Consider the following 22,268-nt stretch of genomic DNA (forward strand, 5'->3'; position numbering starts at 1 on the left):
CCTGTATGTTGAACCTATCGTAGCTAGGTTTAGTCATGATGGAAGTAATATAGGTGTATATCTATATATTTCATCCATCGAAGACTTGTTCCAAGCTTTGAGGAATCGATTCTCTCAATAACGGTCTGGCTATAATTGCAGTGAATAACGGGAATAACCACGGACTCTGGACTCTTTCCTAACATGAATTGCGCCAAGAGAGCTACACCTTTTTCCCTTTCTCATGAGCTCTCGTAATCGCAGAACCGTAATTCTATTTTAGAGCTATGTATCTGTGGTAATATTAGCAGGGAGATTTAGCATCGTTGCATAAACAAATGGCATAGTCATTGCCGTGAGCAGGGTAGGGCACCCACTTGCCAGAGGAGCTGCGCGTTTTGGCATTTAACGTGACGGTTCTTTCAGCTGTGATAATTAACAAGTGTCAAATATAAACCCCCAGTCGTTTTCACAGTATATGGCCATTACACTACAAGCCCTAAATTTTACATTAGATTACGACATCGAAATCATGAACCCCGTAAAACATGATTTACCTAGGTTGGGAAGCACAGTTACCGATTGCAACACAGACCCGGACGGAATATTCTTCCCAGCTGATCGACTGTCAATCGCCTAATGTCTGCTACATTACACCCACCTCCAAGATCAGCGATCACCAACAACGGTTAAGTTTTCCCCTGCTTTCCAACCCCGCATATCGCCACTAAATGGATATGTGGCAGTTCTCGTTCGAAGATTCGGCCTGTAGAAATGCTATGACCGTTGGTCGGCTCTCCCATCCAACGATTTTGATGACTTCTACATTCCTACTTGACTGTAAGAGGATTTACCCGTCGTCGGGAGATTTAGCCGATTGGTAGGGTAAAGTTTCTCAGCTAAACAAATAGCGAATCGTGTATCGTAGGCTAAATTGGTAGCGAAAGAGACACGGGATATGAATGCTTTCACCATCCAACCCTGTTAATATCTGGTTAGAGGTAGCAGAGCGTGGGGTATAAAGCCAAAGGTATTACTGGCAGAATTCAAGGACCGATATCTCATATTCAACATCATAGTGCCGCTGAATCTGACTACTTCTTCACTTACAAGCGGTTCATTTACGTTAAACGAGCACATGGCTCATACCCAATCTCTGGAGATGTCTCAAGAGACAAACAAGAAAATAGCGGCGGAGCATATGCCGCAAGTTGAAGCCTTCGAAACAGCCGACAGCTGGACCAACATCGCCGAAGATGCTCGCAATGCAACGGAAGAAGAACATAGCTTGACCTTTCTCAAGGCAGTCAAGATGTACCCGCAAGCATGTATGTGGTCCATGATTGTCTCAATCGTAGTCATTATGGACGGATACGACACGGCTCTTATCGGCTCTCTGTTCGCCTATCCCGCTTTTCAACAGCAATTTGGGCATACCCAAGGACAAGGGAAATACCAATTGGAGGCAAAGTGGCAGACTGCTTTAGGACTGGCTAGCCCTCTGGGTAATATCGTTGGCATTTATCTCAACGGTCTTATTACTGAGTGGTTTGGTCACAAGAAAGCCGTTTTGGGAACGCTTGTATTCCTCAGTGGGGTTCTATTTATCCCCTTCTTTTCCAAGACCATTGAAGTGCTTTTTGCCGGCGAGTTGCTGTGTGGTTTGGCGTGGGGCGTTTTCACCACTTTGGCTCCGGCATATGCCTCAGAGGTTGCTCCAGTAGCTCTTCGGGCATACCTCGAGACTTTCGTTGTCCTTTGCTGGGGAATCGGCCAATTCGTTTCGTATGGCGTTCTCTACGGCTTGGTAAATCGCACTGGCGAATGGTCCTGGCGAATCCCGCTGGCCATCCAGTGGATTTGGCCCGTTATTGTTATTCCCCCACTTCTTTTTGCTCCTGAGTCTCCATGGTGGCTTGTTCGCAAAGGTCGTATCGAAGAAGCTGAAAAGTCTATGAAGCGACTTTCGTCCAAGAGATCGGAAACCAGCAAGCAATCCGTTGCATTGATGGTTCAAACCACCAACCTAGAGATGGCCATGACGGAAGGTGCCTCATACAGGGACTGCTTTCGCGGAACAAACCTGTGGCGTACCGAAATCGGATGCGTCGTCTGGGCATCTCAGGTTCTCTGCGGTTTTGCCATAGCTAATTACTCGTCCTACTTTTACGAGCAGGCTGGGTTACCGGCAGCAAACGCTTATAAAATGACCATTGGACAAGGCGGCATTCATTTCTTGTGTACTCTACTTTCGGTATTTGTTACTGCACGATTTGGCCGACGTGGAATCATGCTCTGTGGATATGCCGGCATGTCTTGTTCTATGTTTATCCTTGGATTTTTAGCACTTGCTCACCAAACCACGGGATTGGGTTACGGCCAGGCTATCATGTATCTTGTCTGGTACGTTGTCTACCAGTTGACTATTGGTCCGACTGCCTTCATCGTTGTTGGCGAGATATCTTCCACACGCCTACGGTCCAAGAGTATATCTCTGGCTCGTAACGCATACAACGTTGCGAATGTGTTCAGCGCCACTGTGGCTCCCTATACTCTGAACCCTACCGCGGGAAATTTGAAGGGCAAGACTGCCTTTTTGGCAGCCGCTTTTGCTCTGCTCTGTTTGTTGTGGGGCTATTTTCGCCTCCCAGAAAGCAAAGGTAGGACTTATGAAGAACTGGATCTCTTGTTTTCCCAGAATATAAAAGCGCGTGAATTCAAAGATGCGGTTGTCGACAGCACGGATATGTCCGAATTTCACAAACAGCATTAAACACACATCCTGACGTGATTCCAGCTCTCAGACTATTGAATGGAGGTATGGAACTAGTAATGCTATTAGCTTGGTCAGATCTAATATAATACTGTGTTTGAATTGAAGCTGAGTCGTAATATACTACTTCTTGTGATCGCTGGCAACCAGTTCCCCTGCAGAATCGACACAAATAAATTTATCGTATTGTTGCAAAAGCAATTGCTTCACTTGGCGTGTAATATATGTAGTATCATAGTAAAGTCGATGTCCCACTATAACACAAAACTTTCATTGCAAGCTAATGAGCTTTAAAACAACTGATCAAAATACATTACAGTATTCCAACATTATTTTTGTTTTATCATGAGAATGAGCCGTTTTCTTGACCATAGTGGATCAAGCAAATGATATTACATTATGAATAACCAGTATGTAATTTACTCACTACATTCTATTCTATTTGTAGCGAGCTTTGCGATTTTCGTCCCGTGAACGCTATGGAAGATCCTTCAACTCCACAGTCTCGCGAACCGAAAGAGGAGCCCGCTTGGTATGTACAAATTTTAAGGATTTACCCGTCAAGGCATTTTTCCGACCAATCATTCAGTGCCGTTTTGGCGATACGTCGCGACAAAACCATTTTGGTGTTGGATGTCGACACCCTCGTCATTGAATTTGGGGTAAATGCTCCAGTGACCTGGACGTTCCTATCGTCCGGAGAACCGGCACGGTTAGACTCGAATGGAGAAGAGCGTCAGATGCCGGAAAAATTAACTAGAGGATTCCACAAACTATAACGAGCAGGTTGGCTAAGAGGAAGCCAAGGTGGTGCGATAATAGTGTTATAACCTGATGACTGAGGAGAGAAGGGCCTGACTGAGTACCACTGTACCAATAACTTTGTCATCCTATCTCTACCAGAAATATAGGGCGTATGCTCCTAAGTGAGATAATGAAAAGATTCAAATGGAGAAAGATCTAACTTAGGGCCCACAGGTTGAAGTTTATTACCCTTGTGAGAGCAAAAGGACATTACGCGTAGCGTAAAAAACAAAAGAAAGATGCCGTGATTAGCATCTGGGGTAGAATCCCAGGCGTCGCAACCCCTCCCCGCGTTTCCATTTCCAGAAGAGGAGGGGAAGGGACCCTGGGATGGATCCTTTACACTAACGAGGGGGGAGGGGGAAGTTGGGAACCACATTCTAGCATTAGCCAGAAAAGATAGTTGTTGCGGTATGTAGCAGCTTCCAAAGGAGTCTCTGGACAAACGCACCCAAGTGCACAAAGTATAGGGTATTATTGTAACGCGTGCTGCAATTGGATAGAGCCTCTCCTCCTAGGTGATCTAATTGGGAATTACAAATAATAGTGATGAAATGACCCGGTAGCATACTTTAGTCACTACCCTCAAACTAAACAAGTCAGTTAGGTGTTGTTACAGAATTTGTTCCTGCTAGAATACAGCCATTACTCAGAAATAACGGCAAAAGTATTTGCAAATAAGCAGTAATAAAATTAATCTGCAATAAATATTATTGCCAGCTATCTAGTCGGATGTGCTGCCACATGGGTCGTTAGACCGCTTATAATCGCGAAATAAACTTGACGGTAATGACACTGTTGGGAGGAATTACAACCTCGATAGACGAGCCCCGCCGCTTAAAGTTGATTTCAGACACCTTGTGATCGTTATCGGTCAACCAGACTTGTGCACTAGGTTTCTTCCCGGCAGGAATAGCAATATCAGCAAGCCGTGACGAACTGCCGTTGTTGGTAAAAATGGCGATGACAGATTTGTCAATGTTCTGGAACGCTGCGATAATGACATTTGGCAAGGCACCGCTGACGGCAATGCGGTTTGCACCGGGACGAATGAATCGAGACCACATGGTGAAAGCATAGTAAACGCTGGAGGGCTCGGGTTCATCTCCAAGAACATCGACAAGATGGCTTGCAGACTGGTTCTGACCAATCTCAAAGCCCTCCCAGAACAAATATGCAGAGAGTCCAGCATCGACAAATCCTGTTGCTAGTTTGTTCGCCCACGTCATACCCTCATTCAGAGCACCATTATCGTACCATGTCGTAGTAAATGGGGCAGTACTCGTCTCAACACCTGCCTCTGTGAGCCAGGTGGGCAGGTTCGTCCTTATGGGAAATGTAGCGTCGCCTGAGTACATATGGGAAGATATAATGTCGAGGTACTTCTGCATTCCGGTGGCCATTAGATGATTAGTATAATTGGCTTGGGAATCCCAGCCCACTGCATCACAGCAGGTAAGCCTCAGATCCAATCGTGCGCGTTTGACTGTCTCGTAGAGGGTTGGAATGAAGGAGATGGCCTCTTGGGCGTTGGGACTAATCTGCATCTGCGAGTATCCAACCCTGTTAAGACGTAAATATCAGCATCAGCAAGAACATGTTGATACGAGCCTGTATGCAAGACAAAGAAATCACATACTCGATGTCTGGTTCGTTCAAGAATCCAAGATGGGTGATGTCAAGGCCTTCTTGCTTGTAGAACTTCACGTATTGAACAAGATAGTTGGCGAAAGCTTGCCTCCAGTCACCAGTTGAGCAAGTGTGGCCAGTTGTTCCACAGAGATATCTGGAAGAAGCTATTAGCTGCGATCCTTTACGTCCAAGAGCCTAATAATACATACCCCGGCGTAGCCTCATCTCCGTTAGTCTTCATATAGCCAGGTGCACTCCATGCATCCGCATAAATAGTCTTCACACCATAGCTGACAGCCTGCTTGGTGAACCAAACTTGGCCTTCATCGTCGCCATCCCACGTGTAATTGGGCTTATTGGAGGCCAAGCCAGGGCTGTTTGGCTCAATGGAAAGCGCAGTAGTGGAAGGGATCCAATTTCGGATGATGCTGAACCCAGCACCTGTTTTTGTGTCAAAGAGAAGGTCGAGTGCCTTCTTTCGCAATTCAGGGTCTGCAGCCTGAAATTCAGAAGCTCGCCCAAATGCCTGGGAGAAGCCAAAACCGTCAATGCGCTGCAGCTTTGAACTGGTATTGATCTTAATTTTGGCTGCTGTGGCAGTTGGCACAATCGACCCCACGAGCCCCACGGTGACAAGGGCGATCGCTTTCATCTCTTTTCTGTGTCAAGTAACTGTCAAGAGAGACCTTCCTATAATTTGCTAAGCACAATGTCTTTTGTTTTACAGCAGGGACTAAAGTTCTTATATGCATACGTGTATCCCCCCTGCTTGATTGAAAGGTAGGTATTCTGGATAATTATACGATTCTCAGAAAACATAACGCCTGCCATGTCCCTAAAACCTTGTCAAGCATATTAGCCGGTGCATTTTCAACCCCTAACGCTGATCTCAGCTTGCGCAACTTGTCGTTAGTGGCTGTTAAATTGGCAAAACCAATTTTGGCCCTTTAGGAATCACTACTTGCTCCACTGCTGCATTTCCCCTGATTTTACGGAGCAACTACCCCGCATATTGAACAAAACTTTGCACATTGAGTATCTCAGGCTGAAGTGAATTTGCCGTCTAATGGTAATCGGCATTGTCGAAAATGCGTTGGATAAACATGGGGATTGAGTTGCTACTTAGATAACAGTTGCTGGTAGCATCCATGGTTATTTAGTGTCTTGCAGCTCCCAAAACTTGACCACAGAGTCGATGAAGCTTACCTTACTGCTCACATTTGTATCTCCAGCCTGAAATATTCCGAATTTCTCCCTTTGTTTCCTTCGTGGTCAAAATTCTGAGTATGCTCCCGTCTGAGACTGGCCTCGACGGCTGGTTGCGGTATGCCGCACTTCCTGACGAGTTTGCCAACCTACGCTCCCGATACTCAACAATTATCTCCCTTACGGGCAACCAAAGCAGTCCTGTATTCACTGCCGCAAGAGAGCTGCAAGTCGGTCTGTCTAAAATATTGGGCCAGAGTGTCAACCTGGAGACGAAGCTCCCGGGAATCGCAGATGTCTCCTCTATTGTTGTAGGAACTGTGAAAACATTCTTATCTGCTGGCCGGGACACTCCTCATACACTGTCTCTCAAAGAGGATGGATTCTGTCTCATCTGTAAAGATGGGAAGGCTACAGAGATCATCGGCCAAAACGAACAAGGTGCACTATACGGCGCTTTTGAGTTCCTTAGGCTTCTGTCCCGGAACCAGCCGCTGCCCAATGTGCATATATCCAACCCCAGCGCTCCAATTCGGTGGGTAAATCAGTGGGATAACCTGGACGGTACCATTGAGAGAGGATATGCAGGCCCTTCGATATTTTTTGCGGACGGATACGTGCTCGAAGATCTGACTCGTGTTCAACAATATGCGCGGCTTCTGGCATCTGTTGGGCTGAATGGCCTGATTGTGAATAACGTCAACTCCAATTACAATCTTCTTAATCCCATAAATATGCAAGGACTGGCTCGGATTGCGGACATAATGAGACCATGGGGAGTTCGAATTGGCATCTCTCTGTATTTTGATACACCAAAAGGCCTCGGAGGTTTGCGCACATCTGATCCTCTTGATCCCGACGTTATTGCTTGGTGGGGGAGCATTACTTCTGAGCTATATCGTCATGTCCCTGATATGCTAGGGTATCTGATCAAGGCGAATTCTGAAGGACAGCCAGGTCCACTGACATATGGTCGCACTCTTGCCGATGGTGCGAACATGTTTGCCAGAGCCCTGCAGCCTCACGGTGACGGCGTCGTCATGTATCGGGCCTTCGTCTACAACCACCACCTTGATGAATCTGACTGGAAGAATGACAGGGCGAACGCTGCGGTTGAGTACTTTGATGGTCTGGATACTCAATTCGAAGATAATGTCATTATTCAGATCAAATACGGCCCCATTGATTTTCAGATCCGGGAACCACCGTCGCCCCTTCTTGCTCACCTGCGGAAAACGCCTATTATTCTCGAATTGCAAGTGACACAAGAGTATCTTGGCCAACAAGATCATGTTGTGTATTTACCACCGCTTTGGAAGACCATTTTCAATTTTGATCTACATGTAGATGGTCAGCAGTCCTTGGTCCGAGATATAGTATCTGGTCAACGCTTCAACTGGAGTAGAAGTGGTTACGCGGCTGTGGTTAATGTAGGAAACGACCCTACATGGTTGGGAAGCCATCTTGCTATGGCTAACTTGTATGCATATGGACTGTGCACTTGGGACCCTCAGCAAAGCGAAGTTGATATAATCCAAAGCTGGACACAGCTGACCTTCGGTTTACACAAAACCATCGTGGATACCATAACAAGTATTTCCATGGCTTCATGGCCAACATATGAGGATTACAGTGGCAATCTCGGCATTCAAACTTTGTGCGATATTGTCACACATTGCCATTATGGTCCCTGCCCAGCGTCGCAGGACGGAAATGGATGGGGTCAGTGGACTCGTGCTAATGCACATTCGATTGGCATGGATCGAACTGTCGCCACTGGAACAGGAAATTCTGGGCAATATCCTCAAGTTGTTGCTGAGCGGTTTGAGCGCATTGATACCACTCCCGATGAGCTTCTCTTATGGTTTCACCATGTTCCGTACACTCATCGTCTGAAGTCTGGTAAAACCGTCATTCAGCACTTCTATGACTCCCACTATGCCGGAGCTCTTGTCGCCCAGACATTTCCACAGCAGTGGGAAGCTTTGCGGGGATTGATAGACAATGATCGATTTGACCATGTGGCTTTCCGTCTACGGTATCAAGCAGGCCATGCACTGGTATGGCGAGACTCCATCAACAATTTCTACTACGCCAAGTGTGGCATTAAAGACGAACATAACCGAGTTGGTAACCATGCATGGAGAATTGAGGCGGAAGATATGACGCTTGAAGGATATGCAGTGGTTCCTGTCACGCCATTCGAGGCTGCCTCTGGAGGAAAAGCGATCGCGACGATCCCAGGGGCGAATATCGGTACTGCACAGTGTACTGTTACTTTTCCCTCTGGGGTTTACGACGTTGCAATTAACTACTACGATCATCTGGGTGGCAGATCTCAATATCAAGTCTTTTTGAATGAAAAGTTAGTTGGTGCTTGGACAGGTGATCTTCAGGACAAACTGAGCCATGACTTCTCGGATCGTATTGACGGTCATTCTGCTACTCGAGTCACCTTCAATAGTGTGAATGTCGAAAAAGGCGATTCACTGAAGATCGTTGGAAAGCCGGATGGGAACGAACTCGCCCCGGTAGACTACGTTTCATTCTTGCCACGAGGTGTGGTGGACTAGAGCAGTTCAGCTGGTTAGAAAAGGTTACATGGAAATATAGATAGAAGCATCCGAAGACGCATTTCTAGGTTTTGAAGACAAAAATACATATATATTAATTCTATATCTGATTCATGAGTCGTCATTGGATCATTGGTATTGGTCTCAGGCTTTGAACGGAACACATTTCGGAATCGTTCTGGCCGGAGGACTGTATTTCGTGAAGAAGTTTTTGCCTCTATTTTTGCGCGCATAGGAACAGCCACACTCTACAATTTTTAATAGTTAATGTAGACTGTAAATAACGTCAAGTAGAGAAGATGTGTGCTCACAATGAAAGGAAAACTTAGAGAGCGAAGAGCCCTAGTTGCAATCAGAGGCTTCAATGGTGATGGGTTGAGACACTGTTCAATAGGTTCAGCATAGGCCTCCCTGTTTCCTTCTTTGAACGTAAACCCACTACCTGCTAAAAGAACTTCTGACCTCTGTGGTCCGTTACCCCCTCTGCATTTAGGCTACTCAGATTACTAGGTTGATGATTGGTGGGCACATTTGTTTGCAAATTTACCCGGTAGAGCACCAAGTCTTCATGTGTCCCTATGAAAGGCTGTTTAATAAGCCAGTATTTTCCTACTACTACAGATCAACCATAGCAAGTACTCGTGAATTATCGCTCCTAACTACGACAGTCCAGCTACTATGAGTTCAACTTCAAACAGCCAAGGGCATTGGGTTCACACCTGGGCTAGTATGCCAATGCTTGCAGATAGTGATAACCTTCCCCCAGATGACTTTGTGAGTATAACACTGTAGTTTGGCAAAAGCTGTAACTTCCAACCGCATCAAGTCTGAGCGCCTTTCTAAATACCCTACACAAACTCACAATAAAACCTCCGTCGCAGATACAAGATGGTGTGGCCTTTTCTAACACCACTATTCGTCAAACCGTACGACTATCAATTGGAACCGAGAAATTCTTACGAGTCAGGCTATCGAATGCGTTCGGGTCTAAGCCCATTACCATATCACAAACAACGCTGGCACTAGCGACCAAGGATAAGTCGGGGACCACAGAGATTCATTCCGAAACCATACAGAACGTCAGATTTGGCGGAAGCAAATCTTCTATTATTCCAGCCGGAGCGCTTATGGTTTCTGACGCCGTAAATTTTGGGTTTCCCTTAAACTCTAATACTGTATTGAGTATCAGTATCTTCTTTGAAGCTGGTCAGGACGCACAGTGCATAGTTACGCACCCAGGTAGTCGCACTACCTCGTATTTCACTAAAGGCAATCATGTGTCTGAGGGTGACTTCAATCACCTTACCGTCAAGCAGAATGATCACTGGTAGGTAAAGATTCTCGTTGATTGAAGAATTCTACTCAGAGATATAATACTCACTTTTATATCTTGTTCTGAAATATTCTGACCTTAACACAGGTACTACATTAGTGGTGTGGAAGTGTTTGCACCTCGAGATACGCGAGCCTTTGCCCTCATTGGAGACAGCATTACAGACGGCAGATGCAGCATCACGAATGGCGATACCCGGTGCGTTGATACTCTCGATACTCTCGAACCAAAAAGCTTTACTGTATTTGAGTGCTGACTCCCTACACATAAAGGTGGCCGGATATCTTATTTAGGCGACTGCAAGCCAATACATCCGGATTACATACTTCCCTTGCGATAGTGAATCAAGCGGCCGGAGGTAATCGTGTTATGGATGATGATCTTGGACCCAGCGTGCTGAGTAGACTTGACAGAGACATTATATCTCTTTCTGGTGTCAGCTGCGTTATGATATTTGAAGGCATAAACGATATTGGCATGGCACCCGCCGATTCCTGTAGTCAAGGGGCCCTTAGCAGTCGGCTAATTGCATCGTATAAGCAAATTGCTATCCGACTAAGATCTCAGGGCATTGCAATCTTTGTAGCAACGTTAACGCCCTTTGGCCTTTCGCAAGCGGACCCTAAAGAGTGTGGGAATACATCCCCAAACTCTTACTGGAACCCAATTAGGGAGTCTACGAGACAGACTGTCAACAACTGGATTCGCGCAAGCAGTATCTTCGACGCTGTAATTGACTTCGATGAGATCTTACGGGACCCAGCACACCATTCGTTACTAAAAAGAGAATATGACTCAGGCGATGGATTACACCCTAATCAGAGCGCATTTTACGCCATGGCAGACTCTTTTCCGATCGATATTTTTGAGAAACTATCTTAAATATGCTGAGTTATGTTACATTCTATTCTATCATAGAGGTTACATTTATGCTTTAAGATAAGAGAGCCTGTACAGCCGTAGTAACCAGTTTAGAGGAATGCTATGTCCCAGCTTTCGATTCATAATCCAGAATCAATACACAGATGAATGTAATTGGTAACGGCTGATTAAATTAAAATTTGGAGATTTAGCCTGTCAAGTATGACTACTAGATATTATTGTGTGATATGTCACTCGTCACCCTGTCGCTGGAAGAATCAGCGTCGGCCACGTAGCCCATCTTTCCACCATTGATGACAACGAGATTAATAATTCTGAAGGTCATCTTAATAGCAGATGCGCACCTTTTTGCCATTTTTATGAAAATGGTGTGATTCAGTAGATGAATGCTCAGTAGACGGGGAAATAGAGGGAACTGTGACTGAGGGCGCCAGAACCACGTGAGAAGCAATTGATAAGAACAAAAGCAATTGCGTATTGGAGGTTTGGATCAAGGCCAACAGTAGCGAAAGATGCGAACTATAGTGGTGCGACTTTTTCTCTTTTCGTAGCGAAGATCTGGACTTTTATCTATCTCGAACTTTGACCGTCATGACACAAATCTGCATGAGAGCGCTCACTAGGGCAAGGTCGGTGTTGTTCTTGATCTTTAATGTTTAGATTGTGGATTAATAAGGTGAGGATGGGGGCGGATAACATGTTTGTTGCATGGTCTTGATCTTATAGGGATACTGGATTGACAAAGAATGTTCCCGCCGTGGCCGTCTTGATCCTGGCCATGAGCTAAGATCACAAATAACCGGTTGGCCATGCGTGAGAAGAATGTGATCAAAGATCGTTGTCTAGCTGAATATATAGGCATCCTGGACTTGGGTACTTGCGAGCCTTGTAATCATACCTTACACTTTTATATCCGGGTCAAAATGCTCAGCGACAGGTCTTTGAGGGTCGGTAGTCGGTAACGATATAGGCAATGGTTGGAGTGAACGATGTATATCGGATGTGGTCATATCTCTCAGTAATCTTTGCACACAGATCACCAGTGTCGCATTTCCCCTTTTCCTCCAAATGTAACTACCGATACTTGCATCGGTTTGGACGGTTTGAGTCTCGGTAACAAGTTCATGCTTGCGATAAGTTGTCGGAAGCCAGCTTGGATGCCTGGCAAGGGCCACGGGTAGGGAATTACGGCCGCATGTTGTGATACGAGGCTTCTGAGGTGATGCGCAAAGGCAATACTTCGCCGTGTAGAAAAACCAGTGAGGATCAATTGTCAACGTTGTGGAGGTTGTCGGAGTGGTGATTTCGATAACGCGCATTGTTGAGTGAGTTGCAAAGCAACGCAAAGTTGTCTCCTATAATGGAGACAAGAAATTTATATTAAGTTAATAAATCCTAGCATATTATATAATTATCATTAATCTCCTGGGAATGTTGTATCTATACTAACTTACAAAACCCCAACTTATTATAGCAAATGTATTCCTCAACATATTAAAGATAATTTTTGAAGTTGCTATCCCAAACCACAGCCATCGGTCCATTGTTTTGTGTAACATCAAAGTCACCCAGGGTCACGTTCCCGACCATTGAGTTCACAAGTCCGGATGTTTGGTTGCGTTCTAATATAATCAGATTGTTGGATACTTCGTTGGCGACTGCAATAAACCGATTTTGGGGAGAAAGTGAGAAATGTCTTGGAATCTTGCCGTAGGTTGGGGTGTTCCCAATATAGACCAGATGCTCCAACTCATCCGGGTGGACTGAATAGATGGCCAGTGTGTCTGTGCTGTACGATACTGTATTACGGTTCGACACATAAGCAAACATCCCATCGTTCGAGAGGGCCACTTCCGCGGCCAGGTTGATATTGTTTGGCTCTGAGCGGTTTGAGCCAGGGCCAAGGGTTGAGATAATTTGGACCAGGGTGATGCTCAAGGACGAATGTGGAGGGCCACGGCTATCGTTGTTGACGCCGTCGAGAGCGAATACTCTGACCGTGTTATCCAGCTCGCTAACAAGATACATAAATGTCCGCGTACGATTGAACTTTCGGAATGTGACATGGCGAGGTCCCGTTCCTGGCTCGAGGGTGATGTTGTTAATCTGAGTTACTCGGTCTGGCCCGTCGACATGGTAGACGTAGACATGATCTGCGCCTCGGTCCGGTACTATCATGTATTCTCCAGTAGGATCGAAAGCAGCAGCATGTGGATTGCTCTGGATCTGCGACTCGTTTGTTCCTGGCCCTGGATGGGTGAGATTGTACTTGAAGATAAAAGTAGCGTCGCCAATAATGCCATGCGATGACAAAGGATAGATAGATACAGTCGAACCATCGCTAGATAAACGAACGAGTGAGTCCAAGAAAAGAAAGAAAGAAAAAGGCTTCTTCCTAGCTAGACAGAAGAATATAATACTCACATGTTTGCGACAGATAAAGTCTTACCGTCCCTGGCAACATCGCAAAAAACGCCCCCCATACCATTTGAGGACTGAGATAGAACAAAACTCAAGGCGTCAGGGTCTTCGGTGTTTTTATTGAAAGAAAAAACCCCTCCAGAGCTTGAACAATTATTAGGGTAACTCGTTCTCGATACAGAGTAAAGCAGATTGTCGCGCAAGTGCAGCCAGCCTGGTCTGAATCCGGCTTGGGTTGTGCCAAGAAGGTCTAGACTTCTGGACGACGATTTGCTATGGTCAAATGAGAAAGTGAGGATGCCTCGCTCTTGGTGAGCAATGCGTAACATCGACAACTCCCGGTGATTGATAGAGGCGGATAGGACTGAGCCTACAATAAGAAGGAGCAGGCCTACGTTAAACATTATGTGAAACATTGGCGATGGGGAGACGAAATGGCAAGTGAGCAGGAAATAAAAGTTCTGAGGGCAATGAGATAGTGACGGATCTGATGTTGCAGACTGAAAGCTCGATTAGAAAACGATTTAATAACTACTAACTACAACTTATATATTTACCAACAGGCTACAACTTAGTTAAGCCTTGCCGCAAATCGCTTCTTTTGCCGAAAATCGCTTATGGAAGATCGCTGATATAGGGACACTGTCAAAATGAGCCACCCTAGGATTACGACTCTAATCCTAACTGTCATTGAGCCAAGCAGTACGTTGTGGCGCTAATGTAAAAAAAGCTAGCAAGCCTCGTCATTCTCTATGCCGCATTTTTAGATCTACTATCGCAACGCCTGCATCACAGCCTCACGACAAGGTAGATGACGAATATCGACAGTCGCGGCATCAGAAGCCTGCAGCGCAATACTTTGACTAAAACACACCCTCGTCGTACTTGATCCATTAATATTTTATTTTGCTCAGCTCAGCACTCTGACGAGGGCTCACTTGAACATTTTGCTCCCCATATGAACTTCAGTTGCGTCTGTAAAGTTTGAGAGGCTAAATCCATGCAGGTCAGGATGATCTCTTACCAAATGTGATCGATTGAGGTGAGCTGTAGGTGATCGGGGCTTCCTCCTGCGTGATTAGGGGATTCAGGATGTCGTCTTCCATCCTTGGCGTAGATTGCGCAAAGAAATTACGAGAGAAGTCGCTGGCATACTGTGGCATTAAAAACTGGATTCCATGTGCACCAAGTGCTTCATTGACAGTGGTAGCCGCTCGTAGAGCACAAAGTTTGCAACTTTTTGCTTGTCGTCTAACCCCTGAGATATTGAAAGTACAGGATCTGTTTTAATCAGCGTAAACTTGTTCTTCTCGATTGTGGGTGTAGAGCCAAGCTCTCAAACGTCGCTCACGACAAAGTCGTTTGCTTGCTGTAGATTCAAGTTGCTCTTGTCTAAAATTCTCGGGGATTGCACAAGGGTTTATAAGACTTTTCTTTATACCACTTCTCATCGTGCTGAAGAGAAAAGGAAGACGATTAGATCGCCATGGTCATGGCGTTAGGCGTATGATTGCTAGTTTGGGAGGGGGGAATAAAATAGCAAAAGTTTCAAGGTCGTCCTCGAAAAGAGCTGCAGCATTCCATTACATAGATGCTTTGGGCACCATCAGGGCATGTTGTGAATCGTGCACGAGCCTTTGCTGCACCCGCCCGCAACTCATTCTCGCCGTTGAGAGGCATGCGGCGTTCAACGTGGTTTCATCTTATTGGCCAACTTTGCACACAATTTGGCGAAACACGTTCGTTGGGAGGACGAGGACCGGTGATTAACTAGCTGTAGACAAAGAGATTGTGTCGGAAAACTTGGCAGGCTCGGGGAAATTTGAAGTTTTCGTACCATAATGGCCAGTGCATCTGTGCTTGACTGCATACATGTACGGACTTCATAAAATCCACGACCCCGCCACCTTGAAAAGCTCACTTGGCATCAAGTTTACCTCGTGGTGGTTTCTTTCACTATTACTCAACTTTATGGTCAAGATGACTGCAAGATTATCAACCACTGAACTGCTCAGTCTGGACTCTGCAGGATTGCAGAAAAGGTTTGAGGCTGGTCTTCTCACCAGCGTCGAGTTGGTCCAAGCATGTCTTGCACAAATCAGCAAACATGATCAGCAGGGCACAAAACTAAATGCCATGATTTCAATCGTTCCGGACCGCATTTTAATGGAGCGCTCAGCGCAGCTTGACCGTGAGCGAGCGGCAGGTCTTATTCGAAGCCCATTCCACGGTATACCAATACTCATCAAAGTCTGTCGTTTTGAGGCGTTATATTACAGTCTGAAATTATTAACTTTCTATAGGATGCCATTGCAACAAGACCTTCGCTAGAACTTGCCACGACATTGGGTAGTCTTGCCTTGAAGGATTCGATCATGCCCAAAAATGCGGGCATAGTTGATAAGGTCAGTGAATGGAGGTATCGCATGGAGTAGGCTGGAAACTCTGACTCGATGTCCAGCTGGAAGAAATGGGCGTCATCGTGTTAGGCAAAACGAATTTGAACGTAAGAAAAGTAATATCATTGCGTAAGTGGGACGTTTGGCTAATGTGAGACATTTAGGAATTTTGCAACTTCAAGTGCGCTGCAACGCCCCGGCTATTCTTTCAAGTCTAACAGGACATACACACAGGGCCGATGCCAATTCGAACGGATGGTCGGCAATTGGAGGACAAACACAATCTGCTTATATTGCTCGTAAACCTGACGAACGTGGCCTCGGGCAAAGTGTATGATCTCTCATCCTCTTTTGACCCTCCAAGCTGACTATATACTCTGTCAGGACCCATGTGGTTCTTCGACAGGCTCTGCGGTGGGCGTTTCAGCAGGCTATGCTCCATTAGCCTTGAGCACTGAGTCGATTGGACATGCCGGGTTCCAGAGCCGGTTTGTATGCCCTCAAGCCTGCGCTTAATACTGTGAATATGGACGGAGTTTTCAAAAGCTCCGTGGAGCTAGATGTTGTCGGTGGCTTTGCCAAATCGACATCAGACTTGGCCCTTCTGAGTGAGGCCGCTTTGACAGAGGAGAAACGAATACTTTTGCCAAAAGAGGGCTATCGGAAATACCTGACCAAAACTTTCGATTCACTCCGGATAGGCTTTCTTGACCCTACCAAATGGTCTCTTCATCCCGACATTGTACAGTTAGACGAGGGTACACTGAAGCAAATGGTGAGTTATTCAATTCTGTTAGTATGATCCAAACTTAGCTTTGTAAAGAACGACATCTACTTCACCGCTATCGAACGTATCAAAAAGCATGCTATCGAAGCATCCGTGACCTATCCGGTCGAAATACCACTCGCCACGGACATGTGGTATGAAGGGCGAAATCCAATCGACGTGATTACATGTAGGTACATTGATACAGCCATGACTGAATGCTAACTGTTAAAAGCATACGAAGGCAAAAAAGCACTCGAGGCCTGGCTAGGCGAAGCTAAAGTTCCAGGTTTAAATACGATAGAAGACGTCATTAAATTTAACCTGGACCATGAACAGAAAGAACTGCCCGCGGGTATGTACTATCGTAATCTTTCTGTACTATACTGACGAGCAGTTACAAACCGAAGACCACCCGGACCAGAACCAGCTGCTGAAGGCCACCCAAGATCCTCCCACGCGAGAGATTTATGAGGCTGTCAAGGAGCGGATTAGGACAGTCTCAAAAGAAAACGGGATAGACAAACTATTCCGAGAGAAGAATTTGAATATACTCGCATTTCCAATGGACAGCCTTCTGGTGTTCATATCAGCTGCATCAGGTAGGGTTCAGCGAGGCAACCCGTAAGGCTCTTCTAACTGATTCATAGGGTACCCAATTGCGACGATGCCCGCTGGAGTCATCCAAGCAGACGGGAGACCATATGGACTGGGTATAATGGCGCAAACTGGGAGGGAGGACTTGATGTTCCAGTTCATGAGTGCTTTCGAAGCCCACTTTCCACCACGTACTATTCCATCCCGTGTTCAGAATGATCATGCATGAGCCCAAAATCCCATCAGAGGCACGGCTTCTGAGGTGGAGGGGTGCTATATGTATAACCCTATCACTATGCAGCTAGCACAAAGAATCCATAGGTAAGTCCCACGATTTATAATTCAGTTACTCCTTGAGCCTGTTCTTCCATGATCTAGTACTAAGACCTGTAACCCAGACTGATAGGTTGTCGGTGCCAGTTCTTCGCGGTGCCTTAAACTGTCTTCATTGTTTTTATCAATTAGGCTCTTTAGATATTTGGCATTCTTGTAAGATTTCCAGAGCCTCAGTAATGAGGTTATAGTCATAGAACCATTCGTCAATTTCCTGATGCGTATCTGCTTGGCGCATTAGTGAACTATTATGAGCATCGGTTGGGTTGGAATAGAGGAAACTGACATGGCACTTTCCGATCAAAATACTTTGTGTGCTCTTGTGGAAGTTTTAATGGATCCCATTCGTGCAATGATGACAAAACTTGAGTTCCGCCGACTCTTCTAACGCGAAGCTTGTTGAAAGCTTCAAGTCGATCATGTACTTCGTTGGCGGATTTAAGGTCGGAGAAGAGTACACCCAGAGCCGCAGCATCCTCGATGGCAGCGGCTGCACCTTGTGCTCGTACTGTTGTTTTTAAGAACAGAGTTAGTCTTTAATTTGTACCCGTTAGCGATGTTCAGTGATGATGATAAACTGACAGGGTGGCATAGGATGGGCAGCATCTCCAATTAGCACGATTTTCCCCTTTGCTAGGGTGCTCAGTGGCGCTCTCCTGAAAAGCTTCCACTGGCCAAATGTATCCTTGAGCCTGTAGAGCCCATTATACACGCTATGAAAATCCTTAGTGGCATTGTCGATTAGGTCTTGGGTTAGAGGCAGATCATCTCCGTCAGCACTCTTGCACACTTCCGGTGGGGTGAGAACGCCAACGTTCAGAAGTGTTCCCCTAAAATTATAGTGTTAGCGCAAGGGATTCTCTATGTAGCGACCTTCATGCTGAGCAATTGTCGGCGACATACTCCCTACAAGGATAAAACACGATGCTCTTGTCACCACCTTTGACGATATTAAGTGATGTCATGCCGCTTTCAAAGTGGCAGCGAGCTTCAGGCAAGCTCAGAAACTCATGCGAGGGAATAAGGAATCGAATCATAGACATGTAGTGCTCAGGGTAAACGTCATGTCCAACCACTTGCGATAAAAAGGCAGACTTTGAATTGAAAACAATTAGTATTGGATAGATGATAGTTGATATGTAATTGGAGATACCTACGCGGATACCGTCTGCCGCAACAACCAGATCTTTCTTTATGGTTCTGCCGTCCTGGAACACTATTGTACCATCAAGGTGCACATCTTTGACCGAGGAAGAGAGCCGTAATTTTGCAGGTTTACGATCGCCATCCGGGGGCTGGACTGCGAGTCTCCTGAGTTCATTGTGCAAGTCGACCCTGTGGAAAAATGCCCAAGGCGCTTGATACTTTGATCGGTAGCCCGAGAAGTCCATGTAATCTTTGGTCCCCGGTTCCTTGGAGTCATAATATACCGCCTGTATGGGATTAACGACTTCGAAAAGTGCTTGGGACGAATCATCTTGCCTAATACACAACTAACAGATGCTACTTACACTATTATACTCACCTCCTCTAGCTGAAGCGACGTCAATCCCATAGAACTTAAGAATTCGAAACGAATTTGGTGGACAAGATATGGCAGCACCAATTTCACTTTTAAATTCGGACCGTTCGAAAATCTAAAAGCAATTGTCATTAGCATTATGACGCAATACTTGGGTTATTTCATAGCGTCCGGCTGCTCGTTCACTGACTTCAACGTCATGACCACTTTGGCTCATCGCAATAGCAGCCGTCAAACCGGCGATGCCGGCGCCTATGATTCCAACATTGAGTGATTTGGCTCCCTTCTTTGGCGCAAGATCTTGGCGGTGTGGTAACCAGAAACGGTCACCGTCTGCATCCTTGTTCTGTAAAGTCATTGCCATCATCGGATAGTTCGGATTAGCAAGATGACTTTCAAGCACATGTTTAGCCTTACTATATATTTATTGTTTTAAACCTATTCTTGTTCGAACAGGTACATGATGTGACAATAAGGCCCCTGTTTCGGCGTAGAGTCTAAAGCCGAATAACTGTCGCGCCCATCTTCGAGATCACCGGAACAAAGCAACCCCCACTGTCCGAGCAGCGGATAGTGGTAATGATTCGGCAAGGTGGAGAACCTATCCGGTGGCTGTTTGCGGGTAGTATGGAGAACCAAGAACCTCAAGGCCGAGACTAGAGAGGTAGATGGGTAAATGGCATACCATCGAAACGGTCTCCTCTTGAGAAGTATTTTGGAGAGTCAAAGCACAAAGAGTATAGGTGTTATATCGAAACCTATATCCAAAATAGACAAGTTTACTAAGCCTAGCATTTACCACGCTCGTCTCATTCTATAGTCTCCAGGCTTAAGGACAACATTCGTTGGGCACACCTCGGCGACGACCGAAAATACCTAGCCGAACATATTAAGCATCATGTAATGTACAAAGGACCAAGTTGCAATATGTATACTATAACTGTGGCAGGATTCTATAATACGCTGCTGAAAAGACTAGCACTTAGCACAGCTTGTTTGCATCAATAAATCGTTTAATCTGTTGCGTCCATTGGCACCCTTTCCAAATGTTGTCGCAATAACTATTATTGGATTCAAATGCTTCGATTTAAAAATTTTTAATTCCCTTATTTAGCCTTAGGGAATAACTGGCAGGGTAATAGAGTTTATAAGCTCAGAGCTAAAATGAATATGGTTTTTTCCAGCAAACCTCTCATAGGACCTGTAATTGTTAGACATCAGCTGTATCAACATATAGGCAGTTGATCAGTCCCAGCTTACCTCTCATTCAAGTCATGGTTGAATAGACATCCTCCCTGAGTATCGCCACTGCTGACCTCAAAAACAAGGTACTCACCCTTCTCAACCATCACAGTGGTGGCCCAAACCTCAACATCCACGGGATACACCTCGCCTGGAATGACGGGTAAAACATCCGACGAGAAATAGTCTCTATATGGAAGCCATTCTCTGTGTCTTGGGTGCTTGTCATTAACCTTGCGAAGACTTACCCGCTGCCAACCTTTGCACAATGGCACCGGCTCGCCAGTGATGCCAGTGTAATGGATCTCTTTGCCATTGGGACCAAAGTGCCGTAGTGTCAAAAAGAGGTCGATATCTGTTGGAACTGGGCCACCCGGGAGAGGCGTAACAGAGATATTTAGGTGGGCCGTAATATACCCCGTGATCTCTGTATCTTGAGAAAATGGATAGCTTGAAAAATGAACAAACTGAGGATCTTCCACGTTTCCAAGAGCTGGATACGACAATCTGTTGTAGTGTATACTAGGAATAGTCGTGATGAGATTTCCATCTGGTGTCAGATAGTACTTTGTATACTGCGTTCTAGCCAATGGCCACTCAGTCTCGAATCTTCGTTGAAATGCCTTTTCAGCTTCCGGATTATTGACTCCCACGTTACCTCTGCGCAGAATCAAGTCAACAGGGGGCCTAGTACCATCTATCCAGCCACCTTTATCTTGTCCCTTGAGGAAAGCATCCAAGAAGCTGAGCTGTACTTGTACTGTTTCATCTTCGTAAAATGGGACATCATGTCGTCCGACATTCATACGGAGAAACTTCTTTTCTGAGCTCGCAAGCCTGAATCCTTCGTAATTACCACGCAAATGAATCATGATACTCCCCCAATTCCCAAGAGAGAGCAACGGAGTGACTATATCTTCCAAATTATAATCACGCGATGCGTAATAGGGATCGTCGCGGAAGAAATGTTGACTGTTATCCACCGCCTGGTCGCGCAAATTCTCAGCCAATTCGTTAGCGTCTAAATCACCCTCGATTGTATCTGGTCCCCAATTCCGTTTTGACTTTCCTGGGAGGCCATATTGGTTACTGGCCACAGAGTTGATAAACCACCATTTCAGAAACCCGGTGAGAATCCCACCATGTCGACAACGGTCACGGTAGTAATCGGCCATCCCGTCACATGGAATCATGGCTGCTAGACCTTTTGGTTGGCGAGCTGCGACTCTCCATTGGCTTCCACCAAAATAGCTGATGCCGACCAGGCCTACCTTTCCGCTACTCCATGTCTGCTCGGCCGCCCATTCAATGATATCCACAAAGGCATCCGTGGTGGACTTGGACATGGTATCTAGGACACCAGGAGACTGACCACTGCCAACTTCATCGGCTCGTAGCACTGCATAACCATGGGCCGTCCAGAAGGCCGGGTCAGGTGTTTCCCATGAGGAATGTGCAGACTTGTGTTTAGAGTTAATGTCTGCGAATGATTTGGCGCTAAAGCTTAACTGGAGGTCAGGTATTAAATTATGTTTGAGTAGTGTCGGATGATCTTACTGTTCGTAAGGGATATCCTTTCCATATGGACCGTATGTCACTAACACAGGAACCTTGATCTCAGTCTTGGGCCGGTAGATGTTGCATCGGACGAGTCCTTGTAAGCCCTTAAGCGTAATGGTGACATTTTCTTCATATAGGTAGGGAAACGAGGTGGAGTCGACCTTGTACAGGTCACGAATTCGGTTGGGCATTGTGATGATTTGACAAAATTTTAAATCACGTTGAGCTGAGTTGAAACATTCACCA

General features: G+C 45.8%; 8 protein-coding genes across 8 annotated transcripts; 4 read left to right on the top strand and 4 right to left on the bottom strand.

Annotated features, from left to right (window-relative positions):
* Positions 1-1,117: 1,117 nt before the first annotated feature.
* On the top strand, positions 1,118-2,752 carry V8C40DRAFT_271138 (general substrate transporter; the record flags this gene model as incomplete). The annotated part of the gene is made up of 1 exon (XM_083220249.1): positions 1,118-2,752. The coding sequence occupies one exon, from the start codon at positions 1,118-1,120 to the stop codon at positions 2,750-2,752; it is 1,635 nt and encodes a 544-aa protein (XP_083067559.1).
* A 1,565-nt stretch (positions 2,753-4,317) lies between these two features.
* V8C40DRAFT_271139 (glycoside hydrolase family 5 protein) lies at positions 4,318-5,840 on the bottom strand (the record flags this gene model as incomplete). Its single annotated transcript, XM_083220250.1, has 3 exons — positions 4,318-5,119; positions 5,196-5,342; positions 5,398-5,840. 3 exons carry the CDS (start codon positions 5,838-5,840, stop codon positions 4,318-4,320), a joined length of 1,392 nt encoding a protein of 463 aa, XP_083067560.1.
* Positions 5,841-6,474: 634 nt separating this feature from the next.
* Positions 6,475-9,072, top strand: V8C40DRAFT_284075 (glycoside hydrolase family 67 protein; the record flags this gene model as incomplete). The annotated part of the gene is made up of 1 exon (XM_083222088.1): positions 6,475-9,072. One exon carries the CDS (start codon positions 6,475-6,477, stop codon positions 8,965-8,967), a length of 2,493 nt encoding a protein of 830 aa, XP_083067561.1. The 3' UTR covers positions 8,968-9,072.
* Positions 9,073-9,629: 557 nt separating this feature from the next.
* On the top strand, positions 9,630-11,182 carry V8C40DRAFT_284077 (SGNH hydrolase-type esterase domain-containing protein; the record flags this gene model as incomplete). Its single annotated transcript, XM_083222089.1, has 4 exons — positions 9,630-9,741; positions 9,849-10,294; positions 10,388-10,498; positions 10,573-11,182. The coding sequence occupies exons 1-4, from the start codon at positions 9,646-9,648 to the stop codon at positions 11,180-11,182; spliced, it is 1,263 nt and encodes a 420-aa protein (XP_083067562.1). The 5' UTR covers positions 9,630-9,645.
* A 1,494-nt stretch (positions 11,183-12,676) lies between these two features.
* V8C40DRAFT_284079 (Lactonase, 7-bladed beta-propeller-domain-containing protein) lies at positions 12,677-14,019 on the bottom strand (the record flags this gene model as incomplete). The annotated part of the gene is made up of 2 exons (XM_083222090.1): positions 12,677-13,523; positions 13,607-14,019. 2 exons carry the CDS (start codon positions 14,017-14,019, stop codon positions 12,677-12,679), a joined length of 1,260 nt encoding a protein of 419 aa, XP_083067563.1.
* Positions 14,020-15,583: 1,564 nt separating this feature from the next.
* Positions 15,584-17,594, top strand: V8C40DRAFT_284081 (amidase signature enzyme; the record flags this gene model as incomplete). Its single annotated transcript, XM_083222091.1, has 11 exons — positions 15,584-15,853; positions 15,907-16,008; positions 16,065-16,109; positions 16,167-16,183; positions 16,237-16,333; positions 16,387-16,490; positions 16,549-16,777; positions 16,826-16,958; positions 17,004-17,123; positions 17,179-17,370; positions 17,419-17,594. 11 exons carry the CDS (start codon positions 15,584-15,586, stop codon positions 17,592-17,594), a joined length of 1,485 nt encoding a protein of 494 aa, XP_083067564.1.
* Positions 17,595-17,822: 228 nt separating this feature from the next.
* Positions 17,823-19,633, bottom strand: V8C40DRAFT_284083 (FAD-dependent oxidoreductase; the record flags this gene model as incomplete). The annotated part of the gene is made up of 7 exons (XM_083222092.1): positions 19,411-19,633; positions 19,210-19,335; positions 18,856-19,131; positions 18,602-18,792; positions 18,281-18,528; positions 17,985-18,206; positions 17,823-17,923 (listed from the first exon to the last, which is right to left on the bottom strand). Exons 1-7 carry the CDS (start codon positions 19,585-19,587, stop codon positions 17,823-17,825), a joined length of 1,341 nt encoding a protein of 446 aa, XP_083067565.1. The 5' UTR covers positions 19,588-19,633.
* Positions 19,634-20,271: 638 nt separating this feature from the next.
* On the bottom strand, positions 20,272-22,213 carry V8C40DRAFT_284087 (Alpha/Beta hydrolase protein; the record flags this gene model as incomplete). The annotated part of the gene is made up of 3 exons (XM_083222093.1): positions 20,272-20,421; positions 20,481-21,965; positions 22,020-22,213. 3 exons carry the CDS (start codon positions 22,211-22,213, stop codon positions 20,337-20,339), a joined length of 1,764 nt encoding a protein of 587 aa, XP_083067566.1. The 3' UTR covers positions 20,272-20,336.
* Positions 22,214-22,268: the final 55 nt, after the last annotated feature.

This window comes from Trichoderma camerunense (assembly GCF_050948025.1).
Source record: "Trichoderma camerunense strain CBS 138272 chromosome Unknown V8C40scaffold_28, whole genome shotgun sequence".
NCBI lineage: Eukaryota > Fungi > Ascomycota > Sordariomycetes > Hypocreales > Hypocreaceae > Trichoderma > Trichoderma camerunense.